The following is a 17402-nucleotide window of genomic DNA, read 5'->3' on the forward strand; positions in this document are numbered from 1 at the left end:
ATAACTAGCTGAGGATTAACAAGCATGCTTACAGTCATCAAAAGTGCTTACAGTTTGACATTTCTATCACTTTTGACCACTTGACAGGTTTACTTCAAAGCTGAATCCGAGGTAGTGGTAGGTGGTAGGTATAAAGGACATTAAATGGATGCAACAAGGTCTACTTTAAGAAATAAGTGAGTGTGAATACATGTCAGCGCTCCTACTTAAATGTTACCACTGATAATTAATAAATACAACAAAATTAATGTCACAAATACATATAAAAAATAAAGTGACAAGTGCATAAAGTGAAAAATATATATCAATGTCCTTCAAATGCAAATAACCGTCTTCCAATTACTGGTAAAAGTGACAGAAGTGATTTGTGCTCCACTCTTGTATAAAGTGCTGGTGCTTCCCCTACTGTTTCCTTACTCACCAGAAACCAAATGTTCATGGATCAATAGATACACTCAGATCGCTCTGCGATGTGGAACTCTCCTATATGGCAAAATCTGGGTCCCAATAGTGGTCCTGTGAGGGTCTGCAAGGAGCTGCTGGAACATGGTGCAGGCTTGGTTGTCCCTCAGTGAAAGAAAAGGCCCGCCATAGTGAAGTATATCAAATATATGGACTTTCTTTCACTGAGGGACAACCAGGCCGGCACCATATTCCAGCAGCTCCTTGCAGACCCTCACAGAACCACTATTAGGACCCAGATTTTGGAGGAGGGTTATTTGCATTTGAAGGACATTGATATATATTTTTCACTTTATGCCCTTTTCACTTTAGTATTTATATGTATTTGTGACATTAATTTTGTTGTATTTATTGATTATCAGTAGTAACATTTAATTAGCAGTGCTGACATATCTTCACACTCACTTTAAAGGCACTTTATTGTCAGCAGCAGCTACACATTTAACTTAGTACACATTTATAATATTTTTTGCACTTATACCATAAGCGCGAGGTTTACCTTACACCATTACTTTGATATATAATTTACACGAAACTGACTTGGTATTAGCATCTTGCAATCCCAGCCAACTAAAAGAAGGAATAGCAGTTTTGGGGACAAATTAGGAGTGCTGCTTGCAAAAATGCTGACACGGAACATGCTGATAGAAGGAGAAATTAGAATGAGCTGCTTTTTTACGTTCTAGTCAGCAGGCGGGGGGGGGGCGAAGCTAAAACTACTAAACAAATTAGCTCAGATCAACCACACAATATGGTAGGTGGCAGAGAATGGTAAGCCTCTGCTACAGCTGCATCTAACAGTCACCAAACCCAGATGGGTTTGGATGTGGTGTAGACCACGTGACCAATCATATGTCAATATAACTAAAGAGGGGAGGCCCCCTAAGAAGGTCACAACATGGGACACTGAAGGTATTTAAACCACTTTTTTTAAACCACACGAAGATAGGAGAACCCTTCATATCTTCTACAGTTTATAACAATAGCAGATAAAATGATGTATATATTTATTCGTTTTTTTTTTTGCCATCTGCCTGACGTTCAGCTTTAAGTGCATGTCAAACCCATACAGGACCTATAATAATGACAAACAATATAATATTATTTTTACCTTATCTGCTGATCTCTTCTCGGCCTCCTTCTTAATCTTCTCTGATGGCAGTGGCTTGCTTAGACTGCTGCTACCAGTACTACTGGTGTTTACCTTGGCTTCTGATTTTGGTTTAGGTATTGTGATTTTTAGTGGATCAAGGTCCTTAAATAAAACAAATAGAGAAATAGGCAAGTGTGGATGATAACTATGAAAACTGCCTAGATACAGCATGTCCAATAATTAATAGTAACTTGTAGATAAAGAGTAATGCGGGGTACACACTAGTAGAAAATCTGCCGAAAATTCCCGCCCGATGTGAAATCGTCCGATTTTCGGCTAGTGTGTACACAACTTTCAGCAGCCGATGCCAACATTTTCAACGAAAAAAAACGGAGGGAAAAACACCAAATTTTTTTTCATCTGTCCCCAGACGACCGATTTTCGTTTAATGTGTATGCAGTACGTCCGTGAAAAATCGGATACGAAAGACCGCGCATGATCTGAATTTGCTGTCAACCCGGAAGTCTAGGAACAAATGTCCCAAAAAAAAAAAGAAAAATCGGACGAGAAATTTCGTGAACATTTATGCACTGTCAACTAAAAATGGAGGATATTTCGTCCGATTTTCGTCAAGTGTGTACGGCCCTTAACTCCATTTTTCTAAAGAAAAAACAATCCCCTTTGGATGATCAATGTACATTGCAGGGAATTTAACAAATGTAACCGATTCCTACCTTTTGTTGCTGTGAACAAATAGCTGTTTGTTTAACCAGACCAATCGCATACTTATTGTGGGTGGTTGATTATAATCAGCTAGTGCATATTCTGTGTGCTAATGAGTAAAGCTGCGGTGTCTACATCCCTTTAGGCTTCGTGTACACTGGCCTACATTTACCGCAGCCTCGGGAAAACACAAAACGATTATTTTACTACGTTTTGCGTTTTCCCATGGCCGTCGGTCAAAACAGTCCTATCTTAAACACGATTCTTCCAAAGGCAAAATATGACATTCTGGATACATTTCATACACCAGTGGTGTACAAAACATGTTGCTTTGAATTTTACAGAAAATTACAGAGGCTGCAAATTGAAGAGGAAAGGTCATTTTTATGAATATTAAATTCCACATGGTTTGTGCAGCAATTGTATTATGCTATATTGTTGTTTATTTGCAATTTTTTCCATTAAAATGGAATTCCCCTTTAAATTGTGAAGCATGCAATATTTAAACAAACGCTTTAGTAGACACCAATTTATATTTATATATTTGATTTTTATTCTAGTTATCCATTTTATGTTTCAAATAGTTTTAATGATTTTGTTAAACATAAATAATAAATTGAATCTGTCTTTTTACTAGATTAATGAGGAATTCAAGCTTATACATTGCTGTTGCTAAATATAAAACTACCAGAATTACCATCGTGGAATATATAGCATATATTAAAACAAAGGAAGTTATTGGGACATATAATATGAATTAAAGCAGAAATAAATTTGAGATTTAAAAAAATTGCTGCCAGCCAGGGGTTTTATAACAGAAGAGACCCTCGTGGGTCATAAATGCTGTTCTGTTGGCGTTAATGTGCACTGAGCCACGCACGTGCAGCTCAGAGTACATTTACTTCTCTGTGCCGTGATAAAGTGACTCCCGTGAGAGTGACATCATCGCAGCCCGGTCATTCAAGAGGCTGAACAAAGCAAATATGGAAGTAAGACTGAGCAAAGATGGAAGCGTCTGGGACTATCTGGAGCACTAATATTGCAGCACTGGAGGGCATAATTTGACAGGTAAATCTGCCATAACGTGCCAATATGTGGTACAAAACAAAAGCATAAATCTCCTTGGTGTCCATAAAAAAAAATGAAAACAAATTGCGGAGTTCAAATCTTATTTAAATGCCAAGGATTAGAATATTATTATCATTAATAACCCTCCGGAAGATTTACCCCCCCCCTTCATGACTAGACATTTTTTGCTATACTGCACTGCATTATTTTAACTGACAATTGCGTGGTCATGCAACGCTGTACACAAATTATATTGATATAATATAAGATTCTTTTGATCTTTTTGATTACAACTGGGTTTTTTATTTTTTGCGCTATAAATGGAAAAAAAAAAAAGACAGAAAAATTTGAAAAAAAAATAAATAAATAAATAATAACTTATTTTTTACTTTCTACTTTAAAATATATCCAATAAAAAAAAAATGTAAAAATCAAATTTCTTCATCAATTTAGGCCAATATGTATGCTACATATTTTTGGTAAAACAAAATCCTAATAAGTGTATATTGATTGGTTTACACTAACATTATAGCCTCTACAAACTATGGTATATATAGTGAAATTTAAAAAAAAAAAAAAAAAATGTAATACTAGTAATGGCGGCTATCAGCGACTTATAGTGGGACTGTGATAGTATAGCAGGCAGTCTGACACGAAGTCTGTTTGCAGGGAAACAAAAACCAGCACATCCCAGCTGAGAGGACAGAGTTCTGCCTTATCTACACTGACAGAGTTCTGTCCTGTCTTCCTCTTCGCCGATTAGCGGGTGCAGGCGGTCATCCATTAGCCGGAACCAGCGAAACGGCTTGTTCTGTGACTAATCACAGCACCAGCTGGCGTGCCCCCTGCCTGGGTCACATACTAGGTACATGGTCCGGCACCGGAGAACAGCTCTACCGACGTACTCATATGCAAGGCGGTTGGCAAGCTGTTAATATTACAGTTATTTATATAGTACCTACAATTTACACAGCACTTTACATATTTGTACATTCATATCAGTCCCTGCCTGCAAGGAGCTGACAATTTAAAGAGGAGTCTTTTCAAAAATAGTGCCTGGGGCCCAGCATCATCTTCCCACAGTCGGTTCTTCTTACCACTGCGGCTCCCCGCACCACCATTGTGGAAATAGGAGCAGACTGTGACTTCCTGAGGAAAACAATATACAGTACCTCACAAAAGTGAGTACACCCCTCACATTTTTGTAAATATTTCATTATATCCTTTCATGTGACAACACTGAAGAAATTACACTTTGCTACAATGTGAAGTAGCAGTAGTTGCTGTCCCCTCAAAATAACTCAACACACAGCCATTAATGTCTAAACCTCTGGCAACAAAAGTGAGTACACCCTAAGTGAAAATGTCCAAATTGGGCCCAAAGTGTCAATATTTTGTGTGGCCACCATTACTTTCCAGCACTGCCTTAACCCTCTTGGGCATGGAGCTCACCAGAGCTTCACAGGTTGCCACTGGAGTTCTCTTCCTCTCCTCCATGACAACATCACAGAATTGGTGGATGTTAGAGACTTGCGCTCCTCCACCTTACGTTTGAGGATGCCCCACAGTTACTCAATAGGGTTTAGGTCTGGGGGACATGCTTGGCCCGTCCATCACATTTACCCTCAGCTTCTTTAGCAAGGCAGTACTTGTCTTGGTAGTGTGTTTGGGGTCGTTATTATGTTGGAATACTGCCCTGAGGCCCAGTCTCCGTAGGGAGGGGATCATGCTCTGCTTCAGTATGTCACAATACATGTTGGCATTCATGGTTCCCTTAATGGACTGTAGCTCTCCAGTGCCGGCAGTACCCATGCAGCCCCAGACCATAACACCCCCACCACCATGCTTGGCTGTAGGAAAGACACACTTGTCTTTGTACTCCTCACCTGGTTCCCACCACACACGCTTGACACCATCTGAACCAAGTAATTTATCTTGGTCTCATCAGACCACAGGACATAGTTCCAGTAATCCATGTCCTTAGTCTGCTTGTCTTCAGCAAACTGTTTGCCGGGTTTCTTGTGCATTCATTATAGAAGAGGCTTCCTTCTGGGACGACAGCCATGCAGACCACTTTGATGCAGGGTGCGGCGAATGGTCTGAGCACTGAAAGGCTGACCCCCCACCCCTTCAACCTCTGCAGCAATGCTCACAGCACTCATACGTCTATTTCCCAAAGACAACCTCTGGATATGACGATGAGCATGTGCACTCAACTTCTTTGGTCGAACATGGCGAGGCCTGTTCTGAGTGGAACTTGTCCTGTTAAATTGCTGTATTGGTCTTTGCCACCGTGCTGCAGCTCAGTTTCAGGGTCTTGGCAATCTTCTAAAAGCCTAGAACTAGGTCATCTTTATGTAGAGCAACAATTCTTTTTTCAGATCCTCAGAGAGCGATAGCACCAAATTTAACACACCTGTTCCCCATTCGCACCTGAGACTTTGTAACACTAACAAGTCACATGACACTGGGGAGGGAAATTGGCTAATTGGGCCCAATTTGGACATTCCCACTTAGGGGTGTACTCACTTTTGTGCGGTTTAGACATTAATGGCTGTGTGTTGAGTTATTTTGAGGGGACAGCAAATTTACACTGTTATACAAGCTGTACACTCACTACTTTACATTGTAGCAAAGTGTCATTTCTTCAGTGTTGTCACATGAAAAGAGATAATAAAATAGTTACAAAAATGTGAGGGGTGTACCCACTTTTGTGAGATACTGTACTTGTAAACTGGTACATAGGATAATCTACCTACATCCTATTTCTCAAACACACAACAAAATTGTCAAGCGGATCCACCTGCTCAGCGGGGAATCTGCTATGCAGAGCGGACACGGACACAGCCTGCTGTTCTACACAGGGCAGTCGGATGGAAATCGACTGCCTGTCCATTTCCATCTGACTGTCATCCGATCCACTAGAAGGATGGGGAACGGATCCCCATCCACCTGTTTTTGGCGGCCCTAATTAGATTGGATTGAATGCAGGCGGTTGTAAAACGAACACATGTCCATTTACATCTCCCTTCCCATAGAGAACAATGGGTGGTCTGATCGGGTCAGCTTAAAAAACAGACAGGCGGACCTCATCGGTCCACTGGTGCAAAAGGGGCCTAAGAAGATACCACCATTGTTTTTGAGAATGACATACCCAGCTCATTCTGCTCTTACACTAGAATGCAGGCAAAGAAAATAAAACTAAAAAAAGGGGGGGGGGAGGGTTAGGATATGGGTGTTTTTTTTTTTTTTTTTTTAAAGTCACCCCTGCAAAGATGTCTCAGATGGTACAAAGAGCAAAAGTGTGTGTAGAATAAGGCCAATCAGCTGAGGAAGGTGAGTGTACATTACATTCATCTCAGAAAAGGCCTCCCTTTAGTGTTACTTCAGTTATCACTGCAATGCTTAGATTTGTGTCAGACAGAAAGGATAAGTGACATATCACAGAATAACTTACCAACCCTTTCACTGCCAACATCACATGTTCCATCACAAGTTGGAGGCCTTTATTTATGGTATTTGTTTGGAAGAAAAGCATATTACAGACTAGACTGGAGATCCAGTAGCAATAAACAGAAGTCCACTGCTGGAAAAATGAAACTCTTTCTAAAATGCTTTGTGCTGCGTTTGTTGCTTAAAAGCGACTAATTGGTGTGCAAATGGTACATAGGCTCCTTTAATTTTACATTCATTAACATATCGAAACACAAGTCAGCTGTGTCTCTTCAGAAAAAGATCTACCCAGTGACCCTGAAAGCATTTCCACAAATGGATAATCAAGAGATTTGATGGGTGTCGGAGAGAAGAATGAAGCAAACCCTACCCACTTTTTTGCATATATGGCAGATACCATACAGAACACAGAAAACAGGGTACAGGAATCCCTTATATGGGGACACAGACATAATTTAAACTCTGACAAAAAACTTCTTAGCAAAAGCAATAGCAGCATTTAAAACACGACAGAAGTTATTACTCTCCTCCACTCTTTTCAGAATAAAAAAAAAAAAAGGTTTTGACTAAAGTTGGGCTTAAGGCCCAACTCCTGAAAACTTGAAGATTCCTCCGTGCAGGGGCCTGCATTGCAAGGGTAACTGCCCATTTAGGCATGGCGGGCAAATCTTCCAAATATCTTCCATATTGCTAGACTGGTCCCTGCAATTATTTTTCCCCCATGCTCCAGCGGTCTAAGGTTCTGACAACATGAATACCAATGTAGGGTCAATAGCACTGTACTGGATGTGATAACATTAAAGTGGTTGTAAAGCCACTTATGAATGGCTCCCAGCGCTCAGGTGACTCCTCGGATCTCTTCCCTGCCCAGCTCCAGCAGGCGGGAGTAAGCCCTGCCACTGATGTCAGCCAGGGAGGTGGGGAAGAGAGGACAGAGAGCTTAGCAGTTATGTGATCGCCAGGAGCCGCTTTGATACAGATAGGCATATTTTTTCTATAACACAGGTACAGGGACACTTATTGTTATGTTACAGAGGAGATGGGATGATTTTAAATTAAATATAAGAACAGCAAGAGTGGAGGGGGTGGGCACTGACACGAGCATACAATCAGGGAGGGGAGGGTGGAGAGAGGACAGAGAGGACAATGCAGGGCTGTGGATGACGGAGGCATGTAAACTGACCACGGTGTCAGGGCTCAGCAGTCATGATATACCGTGGTCAGTTTTCAGAAGGGAAGGATAGAAACTGGCAGGATCAGCCAGGTTTTTTAGGTAATACAGTGGGCCAAATTACACAGCACAAGCACTGTGCTGTATAACATGCTGTAAGGGAACAGGATCGTTTTTTTTTTTTGGGTAACAAACACTTTAACCCCTTCGCACCTAAGAGTAAAATAAATTATTATGCCTTAACACTATTTTGTAACTTTGACATGTGTTAATAAAACTAAAAAACTGTACATTATTATAACTACATTGTGCATCCAGGCGTGTATTTTTTAGGACAAACTGGGCTTTGGTGGCAAATGGTAATGGATATCTCCCTATTTTATTTTATTTTTTTTTATTATCAAAAGGAAAACTGGCCCAAAATAGTAAATAAAAAAAAAAAAAAAAAAAACGTTTAAATTTAGCCGTACATTTCTTGCTACTAACATAACCTACTACCAAAGAAAAAGTCAAAATAAATTCCCCTGCTCCTGACAATCGCAGCCATACCACATATGTGTATTTTATTTGTTGTTTGTACTTGTAGTACAGCCCAGAAACAATAGTGCGCATTTTTCTTTTTTTTTTTTTTAATCCTACCAAAACACACTGACACCAATACTAATTAAAAAAAAATAAAACAAAAATGTTGTCCAAAAAAATACTTACCCTGACCCAAACACTAACCCTGGCACTGACCTACATCAAACATTGATCTAGGTAATTTTTTAAGTTTTTTTTTGTTATTTAATTTTCTAAATATTATCATTGAACTAACCTGGCATGGTTAGTACAGAGGCTCTGACCGGAGCGGTTAGTGTGTACCCCGCTTAAGTCTTTCATATTGTGTTTCATAAGGACATTATGAAATTAGTTTGGAGGGGACTGGATTTTTTTTTTTTTTTTACAGTTTACTTTTGCTTTAACCCTTGCAGTGTGGGTACAGCTCCACTGAGCTCCACTGCAAGGAAGAATTTTCAGATTTCCCAGAGTTGGGCTTTAAACATCACTCACGGTTTCCACTGGGAAAATAATTTATGAAGGAAGTTCACAAGGTCTTCTTCCATATGAATATCAGCAAATGTGTAATTTAGTTCTCACGTTAACCCCTTCTACTTTCTTCTATATTCTATCCCAAATACAATGCTTGGAAAGCTGCCATAAATCAATTGAATCCATGTATCTTACCTTTTGAGGCGGTCGATAGCCAGAGTCGAGGCCCTTGCACAAAGACTCATCTAGTAAAGCCTTCAGTCTCTCGGCAGAGTCTTTGCTCTTAGAGTGAAGGAAACCAAGTGCTTTTATGAAAACTGGATCCAGCTCGGTGTTTATAACCGCTGCCATGTTTGCTCACCTAAAACAATAGGAGCAGATGTCAGAGCAAATTTCAGGAAAGAGCTTACCAATGCATCTAAGAGAATTGCAGTGTGTGCCTATCTTATTGAAAGCTAAAACTTAAACCTTACCTTCAGCCTTGCACAGCTGTATCGACTCCTCTCCTTTACTGAAAATTGCTTTATCTGATTTCACTGCACAGTGAGCTTCTCACAGTGTGCATTAGAAGCTGCAGCAAGTCAGATAGAACTTGTTATATTTCCTGACTGAATGATATTCAGCGGGATCAAGCCCACATATGTCAAACACAAGGCCGTGTGCCAAATCTGGCCCGCCAGGCGTTGTCATGTGGCCACACACCCAATTCTGCAGCCAAAGCATGGCGGAACTCCATTCCGCCACCTCTGGCTCTCGCACTCAGCTCCCGCTGTCACTTGTAAACACAGAAGCCTACTGTTTTTTACAAGGGATAGCTGTTCACTCAGTGTCTTCTGGTTGTAACAGGGCACAACAGGAACAGATCTCCAGAATCTGGGAGAGAGAATGATCTCCCTGCAAGGAAAGGCAAGGCAGAGCTGCCTACACAGGGAGGCACTAGATCCGGGCCAAGTAGGAGAGAGAGATGCAAGGATTCTTTTGGGTGGGTTGGGAGGGTTTGAGGTTGCACACTGTGCATAGCGCACTCTTAAACCCTGCACACTCCTGAACTCTGCTCTCTGTACATAACGCACACCTGAACCCTGCACTCTGTACGTAGCGCACCCTTAAATCTTGCACTTTGTACATAGTGCACCCCTGGAACTGCACTCTGTACGTAACGCACTCCTGAACCCTGCACTCTGTATGTAGCGCACCCTTAAATCCTGCACTCTGTACATAGTGCACCCCTGGAACTGCACTCTGTACGTAACGCACTCCTGAACCCTGCACTCTGTATGTAGCGCACCCTTAAATCCTGCACTCTGTACATAGTGCACCCCTGGAACTGCACTCTGTACGTAACGCACTCCTGAACCCTGCACTCTGTATGTAGCGCACCCTTAAATCCTGCACTCTGTACATAGTGCACCCCTGGAACTGCACTCTGTACGTAACGCACTCCTGAACCCTGCACTCTGTATGTAGCGCACCCTTAAATCCTGCACTCTGTACATAGTGCACCCCTGGAACTGCACTCTGTACGTAACGCACTCCTGAACCCTGCACTCTGTATGTAGCGCACCCTTAAATCCTGCACTCTGTACATAGTGCACCCCTGGAACTGCACTCTGTACGTAACGCACTCCTGAACCCTGCACTCTGTATGTAGCACACTCCAGGTACATCCGACCCTTTGAGGGCATCCGTACTGCTGATGGGGCTTATGATGAAATTAAGATTAACACCCCTGACCTAGCCCTTTCCTTCCCAGACTGACTGTCCCTGGCTTGTCCCTATAAATATTAGGATTTCAGTTCATTCAATAACAGATGCTCAGTATCACGTGGGCTCAACCTAGGTTGGTCTGCATGCAAATGCAGTCTGCATAGGAATGGCCACTCTTCCAAACATACACCCACCCATTAAAGCATTTTGATATTTGCAAAAACTCCTCTCAAGAGCGCAGCCCACAGATTGCATCAGGGGTGAGGGCTCTTGAGAGGAGTACTGAGGCAGTGTGCTGCAATGTTTTCAGGAAACTATACAGTATTTTCCTTATTATACAAAATGTATATAGCTCCAACAGTTAGCGCAGCAGTATATGCATTGCATAGGGAAGCACAGAGATGCAAGGGAGGGAGGAACCAGGCGAAAATAGGATTTTTGACTTAACCTAAAATCCTTTTCTTGGAGTACATTAAGGGACACAGGATGAAATATTCAGCTACACTGGGTTATTTTGTTGCCTTTAGGAGACTGGACACCGGCAAAAAAAAGCTTTAAGAACAGCCTACTATAACTTTTCCCATTCCCATCATGCCTCACTTTTGTAGCACTGCAATAGTAACCCAAGAAAAGCATTTCACGAAGCAAGCATCAGCTGAAGATTGATTGTCCACCTGGTAATACGCAAAATGATTGTAACCCTCACACATGAAATAAGAACAAAACACAATATATATTGTGCAATTATCTTAATACAGAGCATTTAGTGTCATTTCTGTCTGCTGCCTCATTCCTCTGCTATCAGCATGAATCACTTCTGACAAGTTTTCTTGCCACCAAGAGAAAAAATTGACAGGGGAGGGACCTCCAGCTGATTGACAACTTCAGTTCAGCTTCTGTGTGCTGTCAAAGTTGTGGGGGCTCTCGGAGCTCTCCACTGAAATCTACAGGCTGTGACTTCAGATCTCTGCCCCCTTTTGTCTAACAGTTCAGATACGCTTTATAAATTCTGCAATTTGAATGAATGTAGAGAAGAGAAGACTGCAGATAAACAGGTACAAACAGGTATGTAGGAGAATTTGTGTCATCCCTGTGTATCACCTGAGGCCAGTCACTTCATTGGGTATATGTAAGGGTTTACAACCACTTTAATAAACAAAAGACCACATGGCAGCATTGCAAATCTGAGAGACAGATGTGTGATGCTGAAAATATCAACAAAACACTAACTGATCTGGTGGAGTGTGCTTTGACAGAGAAATGATGGAACCTTGTCCTTAAAGAGTAACTCCACTTTTGTGAAGAAAACAACATTCCCCTCTGAGTAATCAATTTACATTGCAAGGATTTTAACAAACTTTGTTGTAGATTCCTACCCATTTCAGCTCTGAAGGAAAAGTTCTTTGTTTGATCATGTCTTTTGCAGGACTGATTCTGAGTGGGAAAAGTTGCAGTGATGTTTTCATTATTAGTCAACTCATGCACTTGCAGTGTTCTAATGAAGAAACGTATTGTATCAGCTTCGCTTTATAAATGATTAACCCTTTAAGAGCATCTCAACAAAAATTACATTTTTGTTGCAGAGGATGCCTAAAATGTGATGTGTACCTTAGTGCAGAGTTCTGGAAAAATCAGTGAGCCAATCACTCAAGCAGAAAATTACATTTATGGGGGTTGACACACTGCATTGAATTTTACAGAAATGACAACTCTGCAGATTGAAAAGAAAAGGTGATTTTTAAAGTTAGAATTACAACAATTGTAATTCTTTCATTACAATTCAAAACATTCTCTTAGATTGTAAGCTCTAACGAGCAGGGTTTTTCTCCATGATTTTTATGGACATTCTGTGCAAACAGTTTTTAGATTAGCGCCACATTTTTTACTATATTCCTGATATTTTCAAAGGGCATTTCTGAAAAACCGAAAAAAACATGTTGAGGTCTTACGGAATCACTGGGGGGGTGTACAGGGTGAATAATGCGAGTGTACATAGCCCTTTACAAAGGAGTGAAAGGCAAGCAGAAATTGAAAAGGTTGAAATTTGATGGTTTCTTAACCACTTGCCTACTAGGCCTATTTTTGACATTTGGTGTTTATAAGTTAAAATCAGTTGTTTTTGCTAGAAAACTACTTAGAACCCCCAAACATTATATATTTTTTTTTAGCAGAGACCCTAGAGAATAAAATGGAGATTATTATAATATTTTTTATCACACCGTATTTGAGCAGCGGTCTTCCAAACGCAATTTTTTTGGAAAAAAATCACTTTTTTGAATTAAAAAATAAGAATCCAGTAAAGTTAGCCCAATTTTTTTCCATAATGTGAAAGATAATGTTATGCCGAGTAAATAGATACCCAACATGTCATGCTTCAAAATTGCGCACGCTCACGGAATGGCGACGAACTTTGGTACTTCAAAATCCCCATAGGCGACATTTTAAAAATTTCTACAGGTTGCCATCTTAGAGTTACAGAGGAGGTCTAGGGCTCAAATTATTGCTCTCGCTCTAACGATCGCGGCGATACCTCACATGTGTGGTTTGAACACCGTTTACATATGTGGGCGGGGTTTCCGTGTGTGTTCGCTTCTGCGCGCGAGCTAACGGGGACAGGATGCTTTAATTTTTTTTTTTTACTATTTATTTTATTTATTATTTTTACACCGTTTAAAAAAAAAAAAAAAAAATTGATCATTTTTATTTCTAATACAAGGAATGTAAACATTCCTTGTAATAGAAATAGGCATGACAGGACCTCTTTTTTGTGAGATCTGGGGTCAAAAAGTCCTCAGATCTCACAAGTACACTAATAAAGATGGAAAGGAAAAAAAAAAAAAAAAAAAATGACAAAAAAATAAAGGGACCTTTAAGCCGGTTGCTCGGCAACGATGTTTGCCGTCGCTCCAGTCCTCCAAGACAATAGTCGAGTGAGGGCAAGCTTGCCCTCACTCGACATCCTGTCTGTGAGGATCCGGGACCCGATCGTTTTCCCCGCTGCCGGCGGGTCCGGTAAGCGGGGAAAAGGACAGGGACGCGGCGGGAGGGGGGGGGGGGCACCCCTTCCGCCATCCCGGAGGGTGATCTCGCGGCGAATCCGCCGCTGGGACCACCCTTATCGGAAAGCCCATCGCCTGCAGTTTAAAAAAATACCAGGGTTATGGCAGCTATCTGCTGCCATAACACCGGTATTTAGCTTTAAACTCAGGACGTCAATGTACTATGGGCCGGTATTGAAGTGGTTAAGGCCAAATGTTGGCCCAAACCAGACAGGAGAAAAGACAAGATCTGTTGATTTCCTAGCTTTTAAAAATGTAAAGCCAACTGACTCAGAACAATCTCTATGCCATCTATCAGTGCTGCCCACCAGTGCCGTTATTGCCATCTATCAGTGCCGCCCACCAGTGCCCATTATTGCCCACCAGTGCTGCCTATCAGTGCCGATCAGTGCCACCCATCAGTGCCGATCAGTGCCACCTATCAGTGCCCATCAGTGCCGCCAATCAGTGCCCATCAGTGCTGCCTACCAGTGCCCATCAGCGCTGCCTACCAGTGCCCACCAATGCTGCATATCAGTGCTATCAGTGCCACATATCAGTGCTGCCTATCAGTGCCCATCAGTGCTGCATATCAGTGCCACCCCATCAGTGTCTCCTCATCAGTGCCTGTCAGTGCGGCATCATCAGTGCTCATCAGTGCAGGAAAAAACGTATCTATTTACAAAATTTTATAACCTAAACAAAAAAACTTTTTTTTTTTTTTTTTTCAAACTTTTCAGCCTTTTTTTATTTGTGCACCAAAAAAGAAAAAACCTGACGGTGATCAAATACCCCCAAAAGAAAGCTCTATTTGTGGGGAAAAAATGACAAATTTGGTTTAGGTATAATGTTGCATGACCGCGCAATTGTCATTCAAATTGCAACAGCGCTAAAAGCTGAAAATTGGTCTGGGAAGGAAGGGGGTTTAAGTGCCCAGTATTAAGGTGGTTAAGGACTGCTCCCCGACCCGATTGGCTGGCATCCATCATGAGGATCTTTTAGACCAGCAGGAGGAAGGTTTTCCCTGACTTTAGGGCTGGACTCATGAGCCACCAAGCCAGGGCAAGGGCAGGCGAACACATCATTTCAGAGACTAAGCCTACCTGTCTCTTACTGCTACAATGCTGAGTTGCAACAATCTGGGATGATATTGGGCATTTGGGACTGCCTAAAGGGAGGCTACCATCAAGTCCAGAACCATCATGCAAAATCGGAAGGTTGGTAGGCTCCAGGACTGTAGAGTCCAATCATGAGAGCGAGAGTTTGGAGTTTAAACTGTGTAATGTAAACCTTGGACAGGGCCATATTCAGAACCAGGGTTAGATACTCCAAGTGATGAGATGATTCCAGAGCTGGCTTCTGAAGATTTAGGATTCATCAAAACCTATGTTGGGTCTGGATATCCCACAATGAGGATGCCCTAAGAGCAAAGCAGAGCAAGGATAGGCACTAAAAATCCTGAGGTGCAGTTGACAGACCAAAAGGTAAGGAAATAAATTCTTAATGCTGCATGGCCACTGCAAAATGCAAGTAGCGTTGATGTGCTAGGAAGACGTGAAACAGACATCCTTGATGTCCATGGAGACCAGAAGGTCTGACCTAGCAGATTTCATTTGGATTTTTTGTACCCAGAGGAAGGTGTGGGTCGGTTGCCCCTTTTGGCTTTGGTGCAGCTGTGTAAGGAGAAGTAAATAAAAAAACTCTTAGTCTGTCTGCCACTACGGCAGACGCACCTGTAGTTCCCAATGGAACACAAGTGCAGTGATTACCATACTCATAGTTCATTGACATTTCCTCCAGCTATCCAACTAAAAGCCTATACCGCAGTATGGACAGAGAGCTGAAAGAAGAGTCTGTGTGTGGAGTCAGCAATTGCACCCGCGATCCACTGATTGTATGTGCAATGCTTTGCAGGTTCCTATGCAAAACAATTATAAATGCACCTTTTTTTTTTTCCTGCAAAAATATGTGTATTTATTGTTTTTTCTTAAAAAGGTGGACTTAAAGCAGAGTACCACCCAAAATGGGTACCAAGTTTTGACAAGTACCCAGCTCCCACTCTTGCTCGGGCCCCCTAGGCGGCTCAAGCGGAAGTTCTCCTCTCCCCCTCCCTCCCTGCAATCTTCTGGGACACGTCACAGGTTCCAGAGGATTGCCTGTCCATTCAGGACTCGCGCATGCGCAGTGCGCACCTGGCTTTGAAGCCGCAAGCTGTCACAGCCGAGTGCCCACACTAGTCAAGCCGGCGCCAGGGAGATCCGAGGGGGAGAACCGAGGCTTCGGGCGGCCGGATTGCTGGATCGTCGGACAGGAGAGTGTATGTTTAATAAAAGTCAGCAGCTACTGACTTTTAATAAACACAGAAACGGCTGGAACTCCGCTTTAACCTTTAACTCAGTGGTCCTCAACTCTGGTCCTCAAGGCCCACTAACAGGCCAGATTTTAAGTATTACCTTGGGGAGATGCAGACTAGAGTACTGCAATCATTGAGCAGAAAATGATATCACCTGTGATGCATTTCAGTTATCTTGCAAACCTGGCCTGTTAGTGGGCCCTGAGGGCCAGGGTTGAGGACCACTGCTTTAACTCCTTAGGAGAAAAACACATGCAGATAAGCACCACAGGCTCTATACACACACAAGGGCAAAGCCCTAAAGCCCCATACACACGTACCGATCGTCAGCGAACGATCGGCCGTCTTTTGTCCCTGGGCTGTCGGTGTCTGTTGAAAAGTGCAAAGACAGCACAAGAATTTTGTCCGCCGACTGCAGAAGTGATGTCATGTAATGGTTAACTTTCCCTGTGTTTTTTCTTTTCTGAGCATGCCCAGTCTTGCAAATCTGCGGTCTGTCGTCCGAATTCTGTACTGACTGGCGAACAATCGGCCGCTCTGGTGTCGGCATACAAAAATTTTAATGCCTGCACGACAGACTCTTGTCGGCAGAATGTGCGCTGTCGGCTGTCGGAGGCACCATACTAACAAGCGTACAATTGGCAGATCTTTCGTCCGCCGACGTGTGTATGCCGACGATCGGTACGTGTGTACGGGCCTTAACTTATCACAGCTTGGGATCTTGAGAGGCCCTGCAGTTCCCATACAGGCAATCTGTGGATGAAGAGGGAGGATTTATGGACCATATCTCTTTCACTGGTCTTTACCCCTCTGGTGGGCACACACTTTCAAAGGTGTCTTCAGAGACAGGGTTCCACCACATGGATGCTCTGTGGACCTGGAAAGCAGCCGTCTTTCATTGCACACAGGTGTCTAGGTGAGCACCTTTGGCAGAGCCCAGTGCTCAAGGACATTGCTTTGCTTCTCTCTCTCAGCAAGGTCCAGGTACGGATCCTGTGCTGCAAAGCTGCAAAATGAGCCCCTTATGGCTCTGCAGCAACTGAAAAGAAAAAAAATAAAGAAGTAAAGAAAAGGTTTCTCTTCTCTGAGAAGAAAGAAGACGCCTGTTCTCTGATGACTCTAGCAACTGAGGTACCCTGGGAGTGGGAGGAGTCATACTAGGTTGTCCTTGCAGCATTTGTTTGGCAGTTTCAATCTTCTGAATGCAGCAGCTTAACCAAATTTACACGAATACTTCATAATGTGTTCCTTAATGTACAGTTTGCTCTTGCAAAAATGATCATGGTTGTCCACACACATTAC

At 42.3% G+C, this 17402-nt stretch overlaps 1 protein-coding gene across 1 annotated transcript in view; it reads right to left on the reverse strand.

The window, feature by feature from the left end:
* INTS12 (integrator complex subunit 12) overlaps positions 1–17402 on the reverse strand; it is a 36766-nt gene that overhangs the window by 15606 nt on the left and 3758 nt on the right. Inside the window, exons 2-3 of the mRNA XM_082243686.1 lie at positions 9198–9363; positions 1574–1717 (exon numbers count right to left, since the gene is read on the reverse strand). Coding sequence (XP_082099812.1) covers positions 1574–1717; positions 9198–9353 — 300 coding nt within the window. The 5' untranslated portion in view covers positions 9354–9363. The remainder of the gene's footprint in view (positions 1–1573; positions 1718–9197; positions 9364–17402) is intronic.

The sequence above is a fragment of the Pelophylax lessonae genome (assembly GCF_965119305.1).
Source record: "Pelophylax lessonae genome assembly, chromosome: 1".
In the NCBI taxonomy this organism is placed as follows: Eukaryota; Metazoa; Chordata; class Amphibia; order Anura; family Ranidae; genus Pelophylax; species Pelophylax lessonae.